Source organism: Apteryx rowi, unplaced genomic scaffold (genome assembly GCF_003343035.1).
Source record: "Apteryx rowi isolate R43461 unplaced genomic scaffold, aptRow1 scaffold_576, whole genome shotgun sequence".
Lineage (NCBI taxonomy): Eukaryota > Metazoa > Chordata > Aves > Apterygiformes > Apterygidae > Apteryx > Apteryx rowi.
Genome location: NW_020450845.1, coordinates 395,534 through 417,360, shown reverse-complemented (window position 1 = coordinate 417,360; position 21,827 = coordinate 395,534). Strand labels below are relative to the sequence as shown.

The following is a 21,827-nucleotide window of genomic DNA, read 5'->3' as shown; positions in this document are numbered from 1 at the left end:
TAAATTCAAAAGAAGTGTTAGTTATTCTCTGCAAGGACTTACTGAAGGGCTTCAGGGTACTGAATGTGCACTTGGTTGTTACATGCTTCTGTCGATGCCAGCACAAAATCTGTAATTCCTTTTTTCTAGCAGGCAATTAAAATACTGCACTGCAGAAACAAAGCAGGAATGTAAAGTACATGTTTCTCCTTCAAATGAAAACCTTGATTCTGATCATATTTATCTATTTCTTTAAATTTAAATACTGGTGGTTAGCTTTGGTTTAAATGTTTTTATGAAAATGCAGATCCCAAAAACAAATATGGGTAGAAAGAGTGATTGTTATCCAGCTTTTAAAATCAGAAGGGGAATCCAGTTTGGGGGAATTTTGTGTTTTGCCATTTACCAGGGAAAATGCACAGATAAAAGTTCTTAATCACTTAATCACTGCTATTTTATTTTTCATTGTGACAGTGATGGTTGGTGATTTGTGGTTCTATTTGCAACTGTTAATCTAGGACAAATAGACTTTTTTTCCTCTAAAGACAGTAATTAAGTGAAAGAATGCTTAAATAATCATTAGGATTCTCATTAGTTATTTTTGAAGTAGAAAATAATTGAAGGAAGCTATTCTTAGAAATGAAATATTGCTATTTATTTTTTTCACTGTAAATGAATATCATGTGGTCAAAATTCTGAAAGTCAAATTCATGCTGATTCTTTGCCCAAATGAAAGAGATGTGGAATCCAATCCAAAGGTGAAGAATTAGTTTTATGTCCTCAGTTTGAATGCCCCAAGTTTTAGGAAGCTGTGACTGTACACTTATGAAATGTTGGTCCCTTCTCTTTCTCAAACTATCCCTTAGTAAGGCTGAGATGCTGGGGACAGGCTACACTGCAACAAGGATGAAGTTGAGGTCTCATAAAATGTACTTGCACTAGTAAGCCAAATTCTCCCTCAAGCTCGCTTTTAAAATGTGTGTTTAGATCTATATCTCCATCTATCTCATAGTGGAGATCTGAAATTTTATATTAGAGCAGAGGAGGGCCAATGGAGSATGTAAAAAAACACCAGAGCTGCTAACAGTCGCCATCCTGCTTATGGGTTCTCTTGGCCTTTCATGAACAGATATGGTCTGTACAGTTTAAGGACAGAATACTTTTTGATGGGATTGTATGGGAAGAACAAGCACAAGCACTTTCCCTAGACCTTCTGTGGAATATAGATAATAGAGCTATAAGTAACTACTACTTTTGAATCAGAAATTTTGACAATGACAACAGACTTCTTTCAAGTTTTGTGCGCTATGCTTTTATGATACCATTTAACGCTGAGTCATATTAGATACATTGCAAATTGAGATAAAGTTGGCTTTATTTATGTGTACAACCTGTCTGATTAATTTTAGATGGATAACTTGGAAACTAGGACAGCTAACACTGTTAACTCTATCATGTGTTTAATTTTCTCTTCATAAAATCTATATTTTCTTTCCAAATTCAGAGTTGAAATCTACAATCCTAGAAGCAGAGAAACAATGCATAGATGATGTCCAGCAGCTACAGGTAAGGTTTGGCAGAAGTGTTTTATCTAGAATTTTGTAAAAAGCCTGGAAAAACAGTACTTTAGATAGTTTTGCAATAGTTCTTCTGTTTTTGTGTGATGAATATTCAGAATGCAAACATTCAGAAGCGTCTTTTACATTCTAAATTCTGAGCTCAATTTTAATTTCAAAATACTGATGAACTCCATAGTTTTTTTAGGTAAAGAGATTCAAGGTTCCTACCTGCCTGAGATCATTCTTGTAAAATATTATTGTTCAGTTCCCTCAGAAGTAACACTTGGTTCCAGAGGTTTGATGGTATTAATAAGGAATAACAATAGAAGATCTGATTATATTAGTTTAGTTAATCTACCAACTTCAGGTAATAACAGGGCAGAGATTTTCAGAGGGAGTTAGAGATTATCTATCTCTTTCTTCATTCAAGTCTATATCAATGGCATTAGGTGACCAGATTTAGGGTGACATGCTGGACGTCAGAAGGAGATGTTCAACATAAACACAGTCTACATTTATAGTAAATATGTCAGCATTCGTATGATATTCTTCATTAAATGTAGTGTGATTTTGATGGAAATGAGGAATGTCAAATTCCAGTTCCCCGGAAGACTTGCCTATTTTCTGTGAAAGCGCTTTGACCACAGGTACCAAACTTATCTTACTAGCAGATAAGACTAATTGTTTGGGAAGGCATGAAGAGAATGACAAACTTCTGATTTCCTTAAAGTTTGGTTTGGAACAGGCAGTGGCCAAAAGCTCTTCATTTCTCTCTCCTCTTTCCCCCCTCCCCCCTTTTTTTTATATGGCTCAAGCATCACTGCATCAAGCACTGTCTGTGAAAATGTTCAACAATTTACTTTTGAGAGAGAAAATAAGATATGCCCCATGAAATGAATGCTAGTGATCATCAATATTACTGATCATTATACAAAATTAAAATTATGCAAATTTAATCCTGGTTCAGTCAGGGATATTACAAATGTGGATGGGGCAAGGAGGTGTTGTGTATGTGTTTCTCTCACCAAACAACGTTCAAATAATTCTTCTAGTCAGTTACCTAAGTTCTTCAATCTCCATAATTAAGAACATTTAAAGGCTAGAGCTCATTAATTAAAATAATATAAAAAAACCTGAAGTTGCAATATTTTAAGTTTAAATTGTAAAGAATGTCTATTTTTATTTTATTCTAGTCATGCAGTTTTTCAGTAGCAGTAGTTTTTAATATTTCTTGTGAAAAATAAGTTGTTCTTATATTTCCAGAAAGTTATTGCACTTAAGGAACATACTTTTATATATATCTAGAACTCTAATTCATTACAAAAAACAATCTTTATAAAAGATCTTTATGGGAAATGTACTTAATGGAAATGTGTTTATGACTGCTTAGATACTTCGCCTAAAAACCTGATTCACTTGCCATTAGAATGAAGTTTAACAAAGAGCAGTGGGGTGCTGTTTGGTTGCCTGCACAAATAGCATTTACTTGAGTTTGTTTCTTTTTAATTATTCTTAGAAAATCAGAGTACAATTTTATTCCCAATGGACAATTTGGTATTGTAGGAAATGATAAAGTCCAGTGGATTGCTCAGTTCATTTCAGGAATACATTATTTTGTAGCTTTTGGAATAAATTTTTTAAATGTCCCCTCAGAATGTTCTATACAGGGCAAATATCAAAGAAAGTGGGTAAGAAGTGCTGTATTAATGGTGAGAGTATTGTTGTATAGATAGGTAGATACCGATAGATAGATATTGTAGTATAAACAGAAAAATTCTGTTCTCTGGGAGACAGGCTAACATAGTCAAATAGACTCATGATCCTGAAAAGCATATTCAACAGACATGAGCATGAACATCTTTCAAGATGAGAGGTATGTTTTAATTTTTGTAAATATTTGTATCCTATTGCGTAAGCTTTGTCACAAGCTTGCACCATCACAGTCAAAACTCATCAGTTTCCAGTTGACTCGCACCACTATTCCCAATGCTCTAAAACCTTAACTACATAAATCTGTATCTCTCCTAATAATTAAACGTCTGTCTCTTCTTGTTTTAGCTTCTCATTGGATTGCCTTTCATTTCTGTTTTTATTTTACGCCCTATTGTATGTTGTCAATTGTATGTTGTCAAGGTTAGTCATGAGGCATAATCTTTTTTTTTTTTTTTTTTTTTTGTAAGTTTGGCTTGATCTAATGTCTTCTCATTGAGTAGACCCACCAATGGAAAAGGGGCATGGATCTGGGTCTGTAACATTTACTGAATATGACATAGGGCAAACTGGAGAATTTTAGCTATATAGTTCCACTGAAACAGATTGGACTGTTGTCATTAAATTCGTTTAACTGGCTTGTAAAACCAGCATATTGTGTTTTCCAATTAGTGAATTGTATTTGTTAGTGTTGTTAGACATCCTGATTCCTCTTGCTCAGTGTTAACTTCTTACGGCAATAATGTTTGCTTCTTCCATTTGCTACTATTACTCATCAATGGATAGCAGAAATAAGGACTTTGTATGCATGACCACCTCATTGACAGAAAATCATCTTGAGTTCTTGCTCTACTATGCTGTTGTTCTGGTTTCTTTTGAAAATTAGAGTGGAAGTTACTTAATATGAGAAGCTGTATGTGAGGGGAAGAAATGCTTTTAAGCGTCCAAACCATTTTTTACAGTCCCAGTTGAGTGTATAATACTCTTTTTAATATTTAGAAAGTAGAATGGACAAACTATCTTTTCTTACGTCATGTTTGTAGATAAGTCCTTTACTGAAATTGGATCATTCTTTCTATTATTTGTCCTTTTTATTATTATTTTTTTTGATGTGATGAAATACTATGGAATATTTCTTCTAGAGATCTGGCTCCTTTTATTCTTTGACTAGTTTGTTGCTAGTTTTCCTTTCTGAAGAAAGCAAGCATTGGCTGAAATTAGCCAAGTAGGTGATTTTTCTTTCCTTTTAATACTTAAAGAAACGGAGTCCTAGTGTAAAATTTGAAACTGAAGCTTTCAGCTAAGTCTACGTACAATTTCCCTCCCTGTCCCCTCCCTCCCCTGGGGAAAGACATTTTCCCAATAGTATAAAAATAATTTCAGTGGTTGATATTGACATAGAAACAAATGCAAATGTAACATGTTGCTGATAATTCATTTCCCTTATAATAAATAGTTGACTAAAAGCATGTGACGCACAGAAAGCCTAGATTCTGCACTAGCTACTGAGAGCGCCTTTTCTATTTATCCTCCCCTTCCTTACCTCTATAGTTGTACATAACCTTGTATTTTCTTGAATAATTCCCAAAAGCTTCTAAAACTGCTCTTGTTCAATCCAAAATAGCCTGTTTTTAAAAATAAGAATTAAAAAACTGGGTGGGGTTGTGTTGTTTGTTTTGGTGTTTTTAATACTGGATCTGGTAAACAGAGGAAAGATAAGAGCAACTGGCAGACATATCAAGTCCCAGTTTTGAAATGTCCAAGAAGAGCAACAGTTTCTGCATAGATGTCCCAGTATGAACAGAGAAAACTTAGTTTGGCCAAACTGCTTTAAGGAAGAAGAGAAAAAGTGAATGGTCTGATTTAGAGACTCCAGCCTCAAGCCTGATGTTTAGATTTGGCAACTGTACTCTTGTGCAAGAGCATAGTTCTTTCCTTTCCACTTCACACCCCTGATCTTTTGTGGTACCATTGCAAATTTTCCCTACATTTTAACTCATTCTTTTAGTTTGTTTTAATTTGCTTGCACATTCGGCAAAAAACAATTCTTAGCTGATGGGGAAAAACATTTTTGAATTGTAAAATGAGTATGTGAAAACTATGCTTTGGTTAGTAGTGGGTCGTCATAGAACCAAAAACTTGCAAATTGTTTGGCAGACACCTAAATTCCATATTCTCTATACTCTTCATTATCAAAAAGTTTAAAATTTTTGATCTTTTGTGATCAGTGCTAACCCTGAGTACCATACAAATTGAAAAAGAAAGTTATGATTATGTTTATTTAAGGGTCAGCATCCAGTTGGAATGAGTTCTTCTTCATTCCGTTGAAGATGACTGGTCTCTGTAATCCTGTCTCAGGAGATGAGGTTTTGCCAGACTGATCTGATTTTTAGCACTTTGGTTATATGATAGTTTGCACTAGGTATTTAATCTATATTTACAATAGAAAAACTTGCCATCAAAAAATTCTTATGCCTTAACATTTCAGTCTAAGTTGTTCACTTTGGTTTGGTTCACCCCATTTCAACCAACAAATAATCCTGCAACCAAAATTATATGCCCTCTTGGAACGCCATGTACTTCAACTCATAGTAACAACCAGACGTAAAATTTTGGCAGTTCTTGGGCACTAAAGAGAGATTTTTGCTGCATGATCTATTGGTGCACTTTCCAATAATATCGTAGGGAAATAATTCTAGCTTTGAAAACCTTAAATTATAGAACACAATTTGCCATGTTGAATATACTTTTCACTTTGAAAACATTATAACTCTGGTTCTTGGAGTATCTCTTCAGAATATTCCTAACTACAACACTTTGTTGATGTCCCCTCTCTCTCTCATTCTGGGGGGACCTTTTTTCTTACTGTAGTCTTTAACTACAAATCATGATAACTATTTAAGGAAATAACTTAGCGATATTCAAAACATTCCAGTTGTGACACTTGGTAATACAACCAAGAAAGGTTGTGATATCCTTTAGGATAAAGACATTATAAGTCTATTTATAAAATATTCATAAAGCAATGTGGACTAGGATTTTATTTTTCGTCGTTATAAAATGTCTCAGCTTGACTTTGTCTTGGAAACATGCATGCTGCTCAAAACTGTCTCTTAAATGAACTTTCAGAAAGAAAGAGCTAGAATTTCATTCTGCATAGATTCTCGCTATAGGACAATGGGCCTCAAATTATAGGATATGCCTTCTGGAAGGTAAATATAAGAATTTGTCTGAAACTGTGAAATGATTCCACCCCCCTCCCCCCCCAAAAAGAATAAAATGAAAAAACAGGGAGATTTTTTAAAACCTGTCTTATTTTTGTGTGATGCAACTCTCATCAGGCTAGAAGCAAACTATAGATGACACCGGTTAGCAATTGTGTTCAACAGAAATTGGAGAAGAATTGGTTTTGGAACTCATAAAGGAAATGCTCCCAATCTGTGGCTATGGCTCTTTTTAGACTGCTTCATTCCTTTGCATGTTCTTTCTTGAAATAGTCATTCAGAAGGACACAGTTATGCTGGGAATACAAACCATTCCTCTTCCGTCCCTTCACTACTTGCCAGGATCCTTTTGTAAAGGGGAACAGAAGGCCTGCAGAGGCAATGAACATGTTCTCTGAGACAGTTCTTTTCCCACAGAAGTATGATTGCTAAAGTCTTAGATTTCTGCATTAAAAAAAAAAAAAAAAAGAACACATTTGGGTAAAACAAGGCATATGTCATGTTCAGTAGGATCCACTAGATGCAATTGTCTCATATTGAGAAAAGAAAGGAATATGAAAGAAGCAAACTTTTTGTAAGTCATCCAGATGGATTAAATGATGGTAAAGTCTGTAAATTTTTGCAAAGTAAATACTGTAGCTAACTAGTGTTCTCTGTCCTTGCAAATAGAATTGGATATATTAAGGAGAAGCACTCTATCATTGTAAACTTCCTGCAATATCATGCCAGCAGTGACCTATCTCAGGAAATTAAAAACTTAGAAAAATCTAGGGGTATAAACTTTTTTTGCTCTAATCTTGCACAAAATAAAGCCATGTTTGCAATATATGATGCAGGAACTTATGTTCTAACTGTAGAGCCAATATGTAAAGTTAGAATTGGGTTATCTTACCTTAAAGCAGGTGAATATCAGGAATCATATATAGGCAGATTGTGTTTTCTCATTAGCCTTGGAAATTAAATATGATATAGCAACAATGCATAGAAAGGAAACAAAGCTGTGTAACGCAAGAGATGATAGAAACCCAACAACAGTCTTTACTGCTGGGATCATAGGAACTGCTGAAGGACAGAACATTTGCTCAGGCAGTCAAGGGAAGTCTTAATTTTTGTCGAACATAAATCCAGGATGTGATTAGTGCAAATCGGGTATACTCTGTCTTTTAGATGTTGATGAAACACAATTTCTATGCAGAAGTTTCCAACTTGATGAAAATCTGTCCGTGCTTCTTAACTTTAGAAGTTATTCTTCAGTTTAAACATGATGCAGTTTTCCGGACTTGATTTTTGGTTTAGAAAATCTAATAAGCACTAATATATTTTTTCATGTTTTACAACTCTACTATGTAAATGAATTAAACTTCTTTTACATGAAAGTGATTAAGTGGGATGTTTTCCAAGGTAAGATCCCAATATAATTTAGAGAGCTTGTCTGTTCTTTCTCATATATCCCTAGTAACTGAACTTTGTGATTGATGCACTGGCTTCTGATAGTGTCAGAATTTCTTAGGCCCTGAAGGAAGAATGAGAATGCAAACAGAAATGATAGAAGTGAAGGAAGAAGTGTTTAATTAGAGACTGAAAGACATCATAAAGGTGGTCTACTCAGCCACTAGATGGCAGTTAAGTATTTTTGAATGGATTAGGTAAAGCACTTGTAAGTCATTCTCAGTGGACTCCTGAAGATACCTTCCAGTGAAAAGATATTTACTTATTTTTTTTAGTCAGAAAGTGGTGTGTGGTTAATATATTAACATGTAAAAAGTACTCATTGTGTTTAATCTGATCAAGGTTTAGTAACTGGGTCATCTCTCAAAGCTAATAAAACTGTGTCCTAAGAATATTAACAAAAATCCTAAAACATTAAATTTTTAGAAAGTTTTGTTCTGTCACTTTTGAGTCTATTAAGCCAGCAAGGAGGATGCATTTTGTTGGTAAATAATCTTGAAGAGTTCTAGGTGATCATCTCTGTAGTGGTCATTTAAAAGCTTTACTGTTGTATTACCATCATTTAAATAGAGAGCTTGATTACCCACTGGATATAAAATGCATTTCTTTCACCATAGCCCTGAATTTCTTCCATTTAGTTCTGACGAGAGAGAGAAGGTTTTTTTTTAAAAAAAAAAAAGGGGGGGGGAGTGCATCTGACATCACTTTTAGTCAATTAGTAGACATACATGGAATACATTACAAATAAAAGTAAATGAAGTAGTCTAATATATCAAGCCTGCATGGTAGCAAAATAAAAGTATTTAATCCTCTGAACAATTAGTATTTTGTATTTTTTCCAAAATCCATGATGTTTGGATTGACTTTGATTGTTTTGCTTGAAGGCAGTGTTTGCTTTTTCAAAAGGAGCAATACATCAGTATAATTTCCAGTGAAGATGACAATAGCACATTTTTGCACCCTTCACCCTAGCCACGGTGAGCCTACAGTTTTTGTTTTATTTTGTTTTATTTTAATGATTCTTGATGTTAACTTCAAGATGAAGTTTTATTTGTATGCTGTTTTGAATTTGAGGAGTTCTTTATTCTGTTTTCTCTCTCTGATGTGGCATGCTACCTCAACTACAGCCCTGAAATAACATAAAAATTATAGAATAATGTAGGCTGAATAGCCCCAAGCAAGGCTTAGACATTCGGTCAGGTTCCTCAGGGCTTTGTCCGGTTATCTCCAAGGAAGGATATGCAGTAGTGTTAATGTATACTGTCCTGAATTGCATGGCCAGTAGTAAAATCTAAACAATAAAGCTTTCTTCATGATTATTTGCTAAATCTCAGATGTGATATTTTCATAATGGCTTAAGAGGAAAAGGTGTGCTCTAAGAGCACATGTATTTCCTGTAATTTAGTTCTAGTTCAAACACTGAGTATGTGTGGGCATTGGTTAAAATGAAGACAAGAAACTTCTGGTCAAGTTGAGGTGATTAAACCAGTTTCCAGACTTCTCCACATTAGACTTTCATGTGAATATGGCAGAGCAGAATATAAAATTTGTATCTAGTAACAATAAGCATTTTGCATTTTTCAGCCATACTTCAGTTATTGATCTGCTGGCCAAAACCTAACATCTTACAGAAGTCAGCCTATTCAGAAAGCCATGTCATGTTATCAAAATGCTGCCATCATCCCACTTTAAATCCTTCTGCTTGCTTTCTGTTCTTAATATTGCCAACTTGAGCATAGATTAAGTGTGGTTTGCCTTCTTTTTTCATGTACTGCATTACTGGGTACTGTTTTCCCTTGCAAAGATCTGACACCCTTAGGAATCATTTTTCCAATTCTGGCTATGCTGTCTACTTAGACAACAGACAGACAAAATTCTCTGTCATTTGGGGGATAACTTCTTTGAAAAGTAGCACCAACTTTCAGTTAATAGTGTTTCAACTGTGTGCCTGAAAATTCTGTGCAATGAAAGTTGATCAGGATTCATAGACTTCCCTTTCTTCCATCATTGATGGGAAAACAAGGAGAAACAAGAGAGTAAAACTGAGAGGGTCTTATTTGTTTTAATCAAAATTACTTGATGATACTTAAAAACTTAGGATAAAGTCTCTCACAGTATAGCCAAACTTCTCGAAAGCTGTTGTATATTACATAGGTTAGCTCTTTTGCTTGTGATTCTGGGYGCTTCTGTGTGTCTTCTCTCTTGCTCTTTTACAGCAGGCTGTCATTTCTCTGAACAAACAGCAGATAGAAATGCATGATATGCATACACTTATGCCAGCAGAATTCAAAATGCAATTTTAAATTGTATTTTTTTTTCTCCTCTTTCCTCCTCCTTACTCTTTTTCACTCCTGAAAATGGGTAAATTGAGTGTGTGTTCATATCACTTATGCATTCCTGGTCAGAGCAAAATACATGCTATTGTTATATTTACTAATTGTTAAAATAAGAATTGCTTTCTTAAATTCTCTAAAACTGAAATTCTGTTGCAGATGAAAATCTATAACCACCAAATAACTTGGTTATTTACATATGAAGTTCCTCTCACCTGTTGGAAAGAAATAAAATCAAAGAGAGCTTTTGTATATTCAGTGTTGCCGTGCTATATTTGGACTAAATAAAATATTTTAAATACTATAGTATATAAGTACCTTCAAAACTACTTAAAAAAAATATCCACTGAAGCGGTATTTGAACTGAAGAGAACAGATGAAGAAATCTTCTTAAGAAATACAAGATAGCAGCGTTAAAAAGTGTGTGTGTGAATGTACATATAAAAGCATAAATTCCATAAAACATGTCTTCAATTCTGGTCATTGAAAGAAAATTTCTTGTGACATTCCTTGCAGGACAACCTGGACTCTTTTGTCAAATTGGCTTAACCAATCTGAGAGACCTCATCCAGACAAAAGTGGGCCATGATCTAAAAATGAAATACTTCTATTATAACTCTCAGTATTAAAAATCAGATGCTACTTTACAGTGGTGCAGATGGTGAGAATTTCCACTGGACCCTGTGTGTAGAAATGAGATCAGAATTAAAAAAAAAAAAAAAAACTCATTTTTATTGGTCTGAAGTACTTAACTTAGAAATATCCAAATTGAAATATTTTTAAACAAAACATAATCATGGTATGTTGCTGTAACTGAGCAAGAATTGAAAAGTAAAGTCAATAAGAATGATATTACGCATGTCTAGTCTTTGGATATGAAAACAGACTAGCCRTTTTAACTTCTATTTACAATCAGATCAGAACATAGTTATCATTAATTTCTTCATTTTAAATTGTCATAAGTAACACCAGTAAGATCACTTTGGTTATTTTTTCTTTTTCCAAATATTTTAAATACATATTGGTCATTTTTATTTGTTTTTCAGAGCCAGTGGGTATATTGAAAGCCCAAAAGCACAGATAAAAGCTAACTTGCAGATTGCTGTATATCAAATTGCTTTCTATGTTTTGAGTATTCATCTTCCCTTAAGAGAAAAATTATTTTTTTCTAATGCCCATTTTCACTTAACCTCCCAAAACATACAAGTCATCTTTGATTTGATTTGTCATTGATTTTATTTAACATTCTCTCACCAAAATGACGCATCTTTGCTTTTAGTAGAGCCTTCCTACTTTGAAAGAGTTAGAGAAGCTGACTGGCCTCCAGCCCCCAGCCTTCAGCATATTGATGGACACACTTGTGAAGACTGATTCCATTTCCCCAAACTTCTACTGTGAGTAGGAGGCTCATATTTCAGGGCAGTGAAGACTATTTATCCCTCTCTACAAGGATTCAACCTTATTGTGAGTGTTTTTTGCTGCTTGTTTCCTGCTGGAAGCCCTGAAACAAAAGCAACATGTGAATCTCCCATTTTGTGGTCTGGCTGAACTCTTGGATGACAAAGGCAAGCACTCTGTAGAAGTATCAAATGCCAGATGGTTGCTTATCAGGATGTAGGAACGTTCACCTGGAAAATCATTGTCTTTTCTGCTATCCAGGAGTATCAGGAGGAAAAAATGAAAGCTGTTTAGAATGCTCCAGATTTAGATTACGTTATTGTTCTCATTTGGGGCAATAGAATCCTAACCGTTATTTCTAATATAAAAACTAGTATAGCTTCTGCAGACAAAACATACAGAAATAACAATAGAATGAGGTAGTTTAGTGGTTACCTCCCAGGGTGCTGGTCCACTGCAAGCTGAATCAAAAATCAAGAAAAGACCTGGTCTGAAATAAGGTCAGCTCCTTTCTGTAGTATGCCAATGTAGTAATGTTCAAGGTATGTCAGATTTTTTGTTTCATGTTTTAACAGAATGAAATGAGGTGATTTCCTTGGCCTGAATACATAGAAAAACCTACCCAAACCTTTTAGACTTTTAGTTCAAATACTTTAGACCAAACACAGGGAATTGAAGAAAGGAAGTGGTAATGTTGCATGACAGGCATTCCAATAAGCAGTTTAAATATCAAGCAGAAAATAAATTCAGAACATTTTTTATCCCAACTTTTAAAGAAATCCTTGACTCTTAAGCCACCTGCTGCTTATCTGGCTGCTGGCATGGGTAGTTAAGTTTCAATTACGTCTTTATCTGCTGAAAGACTTGAGTGTAGCAGTCATATGATCTACAGCAGAGACAGGAGAAACAGGCAGACCATGATTATAGTCAAAACTRATGAAGATGAACCTCTTTTTTTCCTTTTCCCTTTCTTTTTTCTTTCCTTTTTACCTCTACTCACATTTATGTACTTGCTTTACGCTGTGGTGACTGACAGAAAGAGTAATCCAGTTTCTGGGCTAAATGAAGCTATATGGAAGAGTAAGCCTTTTCTGAAGTCATTATTGATTACTGCTGTACTACTTCATGCTTCTGTAATAATGACTTTTCAAACATGCTAGAAGGGAAACATTCAAGATTTAAGTTTATTTGTTTTTTCTAAAGCAGGTCTAAACACACTTTCTCACCAATCGAACTGCGAAAATACTATTTGTGCAGTCTAAAAGTAGTACTATGTAAGCAGACAGTAGTTATACTTCTGTGTAGCTCCTAGGATGGTCGGTGGTTTTATGAGGTTTTCTTTTATCTTGTATTGTCTCTAGTCTACAAAAACTCTTTTGAGGTTCCTGTTGTAGCACAGTTTGGTGATAACCTAAGGTCATATTTCACCTCAGTTAAGGGCCTTTATAATTTTAGAGAAAACTCTACAAGTTTTCAATCTTTGATGGGCATCTCAAGTTTTCTGACCAAAATGGGAATTGTAATGAACTGGGGTCTTATCTTCTGAAATGTGCTTAGCCTAGAGATAAGGAATTCAACCAACAGTTACGGAACAGAAGCTGTAAGAAGCTGAGTCTGAACAAAAATGTTTTCTTCTGACCTCCAGCTTTAGAAGTTGGCACTCGTAATGCATTCATCTTTGTTCGAAAGTCCGTGCTCCCTGTTGATCGTATGTTTGTTTAGTTGAATTATTTGAATTGCAATAATTATTGATTTCTGCATGTAATGCTTTTTGTCATCTGTGGTGGATATGATGAAACCTCTTAGCTGATTAGACATGTTTTAGCCTGTTATTCACATTTTCATCACCCCCCCAGACAGAATGCAGCAGGAGAGAGAATGGAGATTTCAAGTTTGAATTGCAGCTGATAAACAATGCTTACAAGACTCCTCCACTGTAACAAAAGCTATCAAAATACCTTGGCATACTAGGAGCTAAAGATCCCCAGTGCCAGCTCAGCATAGGCTGATGTGTCACTGTGCCCATTAGCTCATATTCACCAAATAAAGTTTATCAATTCAGGCAAAGCAGAGCACTATACTGCTTCTATTCCAGGGCTTGCTTGTTTAGTGCTAGCTTGCAGAGCTGTGCATCATGTTTCCTTGTGGTTGTAGTAAAACACATGGAACATAGCTTATGCTATTTGAAATATACACACACCCTTTGTCCCCATACATACATCTTTGGTATAATAAAAGCTTCTCAAAAGAGAGTTGACCTAGTAGTTTGAGGATGAAACCAGTATCCAATACTAATCCTGCTGCTTCAGCAGTTTTCCCTGAAGCCCTAGGCAAGTTGGCCAGCTTTTGACTTTACCTCTACTACTGTAAAACTAAAATGCTCCGATGGGCTTTGTAGTTTAAGTGAAATGTGAAAAATAATTAGATGCTGTTTTGTTAAACTTTTAATGCAAATCAAGCGTTCATCAATACTTCTTATTTGACAATATCTGTAGCATTGGAAATGCTTGCTAAAATGTCATATTTCCTTTTCCTAAGCTTGATTTGCAGTCATAAGAAACAGCTTTGAAAACAGGTTAACTTGAGAGAGAGAGAGGAATCTGAAGAGATATCACATTCTTCTGACTGAAAGGATTAAAATCCTTACAGTGGCACTACTTTGTGCCATTGTGTGAGCATAAACGCTCAAGGGTTTATTTTCACTTTGCCTGGAAAATAAGTTTTTATTAACAGAATGGTTGGAAAGGGTACCCTTCTAAGTAACTGGACACTGCTAGTACCAGATGCTGCTGTATTGGAGGACCTGAGGGGTCTCTATTTTCCATCTTAGTCTTGTTTAAGTGTGTGCTTCTATTTCATGTGCATATTTGCAATCAGGTAGCAGCACAGCCTCTCATTTATGAGTTGTACTGTACGGGAACTCATAGGTTAATGTTTTGAAAGAAAAAAAAAAAAGTATAGGCCTATCGTCTAAATATGAATTACACCCAGAGAGGAAATTTCATGACATTAAGTGACAAATTGCTGGAAATGATCAAATTGCTGATGCTGTTGGCTTATAACAGTAAGAGGCATTAACTTCTAAAACTAAACTATCATGTGTCTTTATCCACTGTTCCAAAATTACCTTTAAGAACTACCATTCTATTTATTTTCGGAAGACAAAGACATACTACTACTATTCATAAAGTATATAGGTAAATGCAAGTTCATATATGTATATTGGCTAGGGCTAACTTTCACAGATGTATGCTGTTTTTCTACCTGGAAATTTAGTCATGGAAGGATCTGAAGGCTTCAGACACTTGTTTGAGAAACCAAGACATCAGACAGACTCATTAGAGGAGGTAGCTGCAGTCTGAACTTTTAGATGTTTGAAGATCCTGGATGTGTTCTACCTACATAGATCAGCTGTATGCTGGACATCTGATGTGCATATATGGTAAACATGGCAAGGTTTGAATGAGTTGAATGTACTGTACAGGCCTTTTGTACATGTGCATCCTCCATGTGGTAAAGCCAGTATTCCTGGATGTATCTGATATTGTACGTACACAGGTCTATCTGTGCAACACAAACACAGCCACCAGTCCCAGATGCATCCAACTTACTGCACATGGAACACGTGCAACTTGTTTAAGAAATGCTGATCACCATTCTATAACCATACACCTTTAGATCTTTTTTCCTATCAATGACTCTCAAACTCAAGTCACCCAGATAAAGCAAGGGTTAAGCTTCCACATTTCTTTCTTTCTTTACAGAAAGAAGACTGTTCCACAGTACCTGGGTCCTGGGTAAGAACTCTAGGCAAGACAGAGTTCCCTCATATCTCTTTTAAACCCTGTAGGCTTCTGCTGTGGAGTTGTCCTTTGGATTAAAAATGAACTTTTTTTTTTTTTTTTTTAAGGGGGTCTTCTGGTTCTTGGGAACAGCTTTTGACCATGTATGGAAAATAATGTCTTCCTTTCCTTACTTTTCTGAGCAAACTGTCTGATTTTCATGTCTGATCAGCCATATTCTTTTTTTTTTTTTCCCCATCCATCCATCTGTCCATCCATCCATCCCTCTTTGGTAAGGGTAGTAGAAACTTTGTGGCTTATGTTTGTTTGATACAAACCTTTCTGATTTAGGGAAAGACTTCAAACTTCTTGCTGGGGAAAAGGCAGAAATCTAATGAGACTTTAGGCTGAGGGCATCTTAAAAGGCAAAATGAAAAATATCTCAGTTTATCTGAAATATAATTATTGAAGCATATAAATACTGCCCCCTCCCCCTAATAGATTTAAAGCATGCAAGTTCCTCTGGATAAATATTTCAACATTCAGAGCAAAGTCTCATCTGTTCATAAGGTGCCGTCACTGAAAAAACATAGATTGGTGATTCTTAGGCAACAACACAATAGCAAATTTACCAACCACCTTGTTTGAAATTATGCAATGCCATGTCTCAAGGACAGCAGAAATATAGCCTCTTAGGGCATGGAGCAAAAGGTCACTTTCATTCATCAGGACATTTTTGTTTATTCTCTGCAATTTCTTAATCATGTCACTTGTTTGCCCGTTTATTTAAATTTTTAAAATACTTCTTCTCTTGTAATAAGTTTAATGGTCTGCAGGGTGAATTGTCATGTATAACATTGAATTCTAGGTTTTTTCTGTAGTTCAGGTAGAATTTCAAGATTCAAGGATTACCTTTTGTTCTTGTGTAAAATTGAATCCAATCTCCTGAATAAACGAATTTTTAAAGCAGTGAACTGTTCTTCTGAGATCAGCCATCGTGAAGGTAAATCTCTTTGGAGCCATTTAATATTGTGTCTAATTCTATTGACTTCACTTTGTTTGTGGCAGGAATTAATTTTCCAATTCAGATAGAACTAGGAAGCTATAACTTTCATAAAGCCCTTGGTAAATTGTTCTTTTAATGTAAAATGGGAGCTTAGGAGAGTTACAGTCTGGGAAAATTGTGTTTGTTCTCAAATAACTGAAGGCTGACTTGTGGGCTTAATAATCTTAGGAGCACATTTCCTTTGATATCGTTCCCTTTTGAAGTATTGATAGGCCTTATATTATTGTATTTGCAGAAGACTGGTGGAGCAGCTGAACTTTAAGGATAATAGAATATTCACTTTCTCTTTGTAAGAGATCTTATGCTAAGTATTAAATATGTTTGTCCTTTATAATCAAGTTCTTCAGCAAAACTGTTGCTACTACGAAGTACTGAGTTATTACAGGAAACTAAGTGTATTGACTAAAAGCAGCATGAATAGTCTGTAATGGAAACATCTTTTCAGTCTTTTTTTACTTGTTATAATGTCATATTGTTTGTTAATAAGTCAGCTTTGTTCAGTCCTTCACCACTCATCCAAACTCTTTTATAAGGTTCCTCCAACTGCTTTACATTCCTCTTCAAAGTTTGGTACAGAGACCTAGACGTTTGTAAGGAGGCCTACTTATAATCCATAACTTTGGTTTCAGACCGCCATTCCAGAAAGTTCAGACAATGCAGAGGACTGTGAATTTTGATGAGGGTGTTTCAGAATCAAGTAATTGGTTTGCATGTGGGAGTTACTGTTTTACTTCTGGAATTGCTTAGGAAAGCTGGAAAACTCTAAGATAAAAATGAAATTGAAATTTTATGTTTGAAAACCAGTTCTGTGCAGGAACAATTTTGTAAGTATTAATGAACATATATTTTATTAATAGTCCCCAGCTGGAAGTTACAAGTTAATTTTACAGAAAGAAAATTGACTTTTAAATGTTTTGTATATCAAAGGATGAGACGAAAAAGGTCTTCATGAAACAAACCAAGGCAATTAGTATTAGTCAGGTATTGTATGTTTCTTTGGAGGCTGCTTTAGAAAGCTTGTAAAATCTGAATATTTGAAAGATTCAATATGAAGCAAGCCTACAATCTCATCTGTGAAGTTTATCATTTTATAAGAGGAAACAAAAAGGCACAGTGGTTATGGCATTGACTTGTCATAACCACTTGAGAAACCTGTTTCATGATAAAGAATTCTTATGATTAAATGCTTGAAGTGGTGATATTGGTGACCAAAATTCCAAATTTAAAAAAATCATAAAAAAGTAAATGCATGTAAGAATAAAAAAAAAAGTTCAACTTTGGCAAGTTCTTTATTGAAAGACTTTGTATTATAAGGTCATGTCTGCTCTATCTCCTGCTCAGCTCTCCCGAATAAGCACAAATGGCTATTTTTGGACTAAAAAATTTTGGTTTCCCTTGGTACCTTTTGATAAACCACATACCCAATACATTGAGTATAGTTTGGTACTGATATTTATTTAAGAATGTAGGAATTCCTGGGCTGTCTAAGACTAATGTTTTTTCTATTCATTCTACAGCAGACAGAATCAGATGCTTCAGAAAAAGATATAAAAAATGTGAAAACTGTCTATTACAGAATAACCATCCCACAAAGGAAGCTTTTCTAACATTACTCATACGCAAACAGTGTGTCACTTGTCAGGGAGTTTCAGATCTTAGGTGGGAGGAAAGTTCTCTTAGTGTTGTCTTATTTCTTCCCTTCCCAAGTGTGTTGGCTGGAGAAAAGCATACTTAGTCTGTTCTGGATAGCTGTTTTCAAAAAGTGAGCATTCATAATGTTCTGCCTTTGTAATCTGTATTGTATTATTAAGGTATATATTGAAATTTAGCTTTCAACAATATGCTGAGCTGTTATGCATAGTGCATCATTCTAAAGAAACACTTAACATTAATTCAGTTTTGATAACTGAAAATATGCAGTGCCCTTCCTGCCTCCGTATCAGCACATCCATGCACGCGCACACACACTTTTGTGGTACTTGTATTCAGTGGTTGATTGTTTTCTTGATCAGTGTGTTTGGAGGGAGAGAGGGGTTGTTGCTGATTTTTGGTTTTGACAGAAGATCATCACAGTCCAAAGAGTGCTCGAATTGAGGAAAATAGTACAATGCTGAAGCAAGTCATTTTCCTAAACTCTCTTCTTCCATTGTAAGATACAATTAGCTAAAATGATATCCCTGTTTTTAAAGGCTTGTCGTAACTGTCTTCTTTCTGAACCTATGGAATACCAATATTTTTGATCTAAGTTTCATTTTTTTAATATAGTAACAAATGTTATCTGTTGTTGTGCTTATTATATTTTTTATTATTATTATTTTAAGGATGATTTTGAGGTGAAATCCGAGGAGCGTGCCAGTGTCATCCAACAGCTTGAACAAACAATTGAGGATCTGAGGACCAAAATTGCAGAACTAGAGAAACAATTCCCTGCTACAGAAGTACAGACTGCTGTGAGGGAGCAGGAAAATGAGCACAGACTCCCAGTCTGCAGGGAACTCAGTAGTGTGACTCTTCAAACAAACGGAGAGGAGGTTGTATTCAGAACTGTGTCACAAGCAAGATCTGTACAAACATCACCAACAGAAGATTATTTAACACACACAATGCCTTCAGCCAGTGCACTGCCACAGCCACCCTCACCACCATCCTTGGAAGGGAGCAAAAGTGAAGGGCCAACTCGGCAATTGCCAACTCTGGAACTACAGCCCACGTTTTGTTCTGAAATCTCCTTAATTCTGTCACCGAAACTAATCTCGGTGCCGCTGGATGCAAGCCAATCGGTACAAAGTACATCACAGTCACCTCTTCCAGAACCCAAAGTTAATTTGTCCCTTGCATTTGAAGGAGAGACTGGATTGCCAGCTCCCCATCAGCCTCTAAGTACTAGAAATGTGACTTGTAGTGAATGTCCCCCCTCTGTGCCACCAGAGCCCTCTTGTAGCATTGTCCCATCACTGCCAGACCCCACCCTGGCTGCTCCTGCACCCATGACAGGAAGACCACCCCCACCACCCCTGCCCGGTTCAGGACTCCCTCTGCATCTCGCTGGCCCAGCAATGCCACACCTGGACCACTCTTTGCCAGGCGTCATGATGCCGCCTCCTCCTCCACCTTTGCCAGGTGGGGAGATACTGATGCTGCCTCCAGCCCCTCCTCTTCCAGGTGCTGGAGTCCTACCACCACCTCCACCACCACCTCTGCCCAGTGGAGGTATCCCACCTCCCCCCCCACCACCACCTTTACCTGGGACCAGTGTCCCTCCCCCACCTCCTACTCTGCCTGGCCTGGGAGTGCCACCCCCACCCGCAGCACCACCTCTGCCTGGAGCAGGAGTGCCACCACTTCCCCCACCTCTACGCGGAGGGAGCATTCCCCCCCCTCCTCCTTCCCCTTCTCTGCCACCACCTCTGCCTGGTGCAGGTTTCCCTCCACCGCCACCTCCTCCACCTCTGCCTGGTGCAGGTTTCCCTCCACCGCCACCTCCTCCACCTCTGCCTGGTGCAGGTGTCCCTCCAGCTCCACCTCTGCCTGGTGCAGGTGTCCCCCCTCCTCCTCCACTGCCACCACCTCTGCCTGGTGCAGGTGTTCCTCCACCACCACCTCTGCCTGGCCTGGGAATGCCACCCCCAGCCCCACCGCCTTTGCCTGGAGCTGCGCCACCCCCTCCACCACCAACTCAGAGCAGCACCTACCCAGCAGTCCCACAAGTCTGTGGGTTTCTTCCTCCTCTGTTACCATCTGGTTTATTTGCAATGGGGGTGAATCAGGAGAAAGGGAGCAGGAAACACGTGATAGAGCCTTCTCGACCGATGAAGCCTCTTTATTGGACAAGAATTCAGCTCCACAGTAGAAGGTAAATTATATAATTGCAGAGAGGATGTTGTTTCACTTTGTGACTGCCATGATAGTGTGGTATGTTATTAGCAAAAGGCTTTATTTCCTACTGCATAGGCTTTTGAAAGAAACTCAGTGCAAGCAGAATTTTATTTGTAGTTGGGTATTTAAATAGGGTGTCCGCTATATTTAAAGCACAGAAACTGAGTGAGTWACCTTATTTACACATGAAAACTCTTTGGAGATATGTTTTCAGCTGTCCTTAGGGGCTACATATCATGTGTTAATCAGAAATCCCAGTGTGATTGCATGCCACTAAGTATTTTGTGAATTCGTTTTTAAATGTCACACTTGTGCTTCCCCCCCACCTTCAAGGTAGATTTGGTCTCTCCCTCTGGAGTAGCTTGCAAGTTTTGGTAGTCTTTTCTCTTTAGATGAATGTATGCTGAACACTCTTATCTTCCTCCTTCCATTGTTCAGTGACCTAGAAATCCTTTTTTTCTGCACCTCAGACATTCAGCAGCTAGATTGAAACTGTGATTTTTCTGTGTGGTGGCATCAAGCWGTTCCTTTAGCACTTACTGGCTGATATGTCTCTGAAATACTTGGATTTGGTTGTTAATGCTTATTTTTGTTTGTAAAATATCACTGTTGCTCATAGAAAGATGTTTCTGTATGTTTTCTTTATGTTTCTGAGTACTGATTGTCCAACCCTTCTGCTTTGTTATTTAATGATGGATTATTTCTTTCTTTTCAAGTTTTTCTTGCCACTGTCGCACGAGCTCTCTGCAGATAACTGTCCATTTCTACACTTCTTTGTGTGCATGTGTGTATGTTTTATAGACTATATACAGCCTATTTATATTCCTCTGTATGTAAAGTGGGTGAATGTAAGTGAGTCTGACCATCAGTATACGTGAACAAACAAGCAAACAAGAAAGTATGGGAGAAAATCAACAGCATGTCTTATCAAAATACTGCTAGTAGAAGTTAGGCAATCACTTGTAAATTGCTGCTATTTTATTTTCTTTATTCCATCATTTATGACTACTTAGTTTGACATTGCCCTACATAGGTCTTTTGCTTAACTTTAGAGATTCTAGTGCTTCACTTGTGTGGGAAAAAATTGAAGAACCTTCCATAGATTATCATGAGTTTGAAGAACTGTTTTCTAAAACAGCTGTTAAAGAGAGGAAGAAACCCATTTCGGACACCATTACAAAAACAAAGACTAAACAAGTGAGTACTCATTTAATTTCAGATCTTTTCTTGGCTGGCATTTACATAAAGACAGATTTTTGCATGAAGCTGAGATGAATTTTGTCTGGTGTGAAATTGTTACCATATATATACACTATGTAGAAATACAAGAAAAGGAGAGAATGTAGGATGGGTTTCAAAGCCAGATGTGTTAAAGATTTTTTTTTTAATTGCTTTTCAAGTTATGTATTAATTCTTCAAAAATCTTTGCTTTGTCTACTTTAAAATTTGCC

The 21,827-nt window shown here is 36.5% G+C and overlaps 1 protein-coding gene across 1 annotated transcript in view; it reads left to right on the top strand.

The window, feature by feature from the left end:
• FMN2 (formin 2) overlaps positions 1 to 21,827 on the top strand; it is a 170,266-nt gene that overhangs the window by 37,920 nt on the left and 110,519 nt on the right. The window contains exons 5-8 of the mRNA XM_026082406.1: positions 1,484 to 1,545; positions 18,822 to 19,380; positions 19,462 to 20,353; positions 21,429 to 21,573. Of these exons, the coding sequence (XP_025938191.1) occupies positions 1,484 to 1,545; positions 18,822 to 19,380; positions 19,462 to 20,353; positions 21,429 to 21,573 (1,658 nt within the window). The remainder of the gene's footprint in view (positions 1 to 1,483; positions 1,546 to 18,821; positions 19,381 to 19,461; positions 20,354 to 21,428; positions 21,574 to 21,827) is intronic.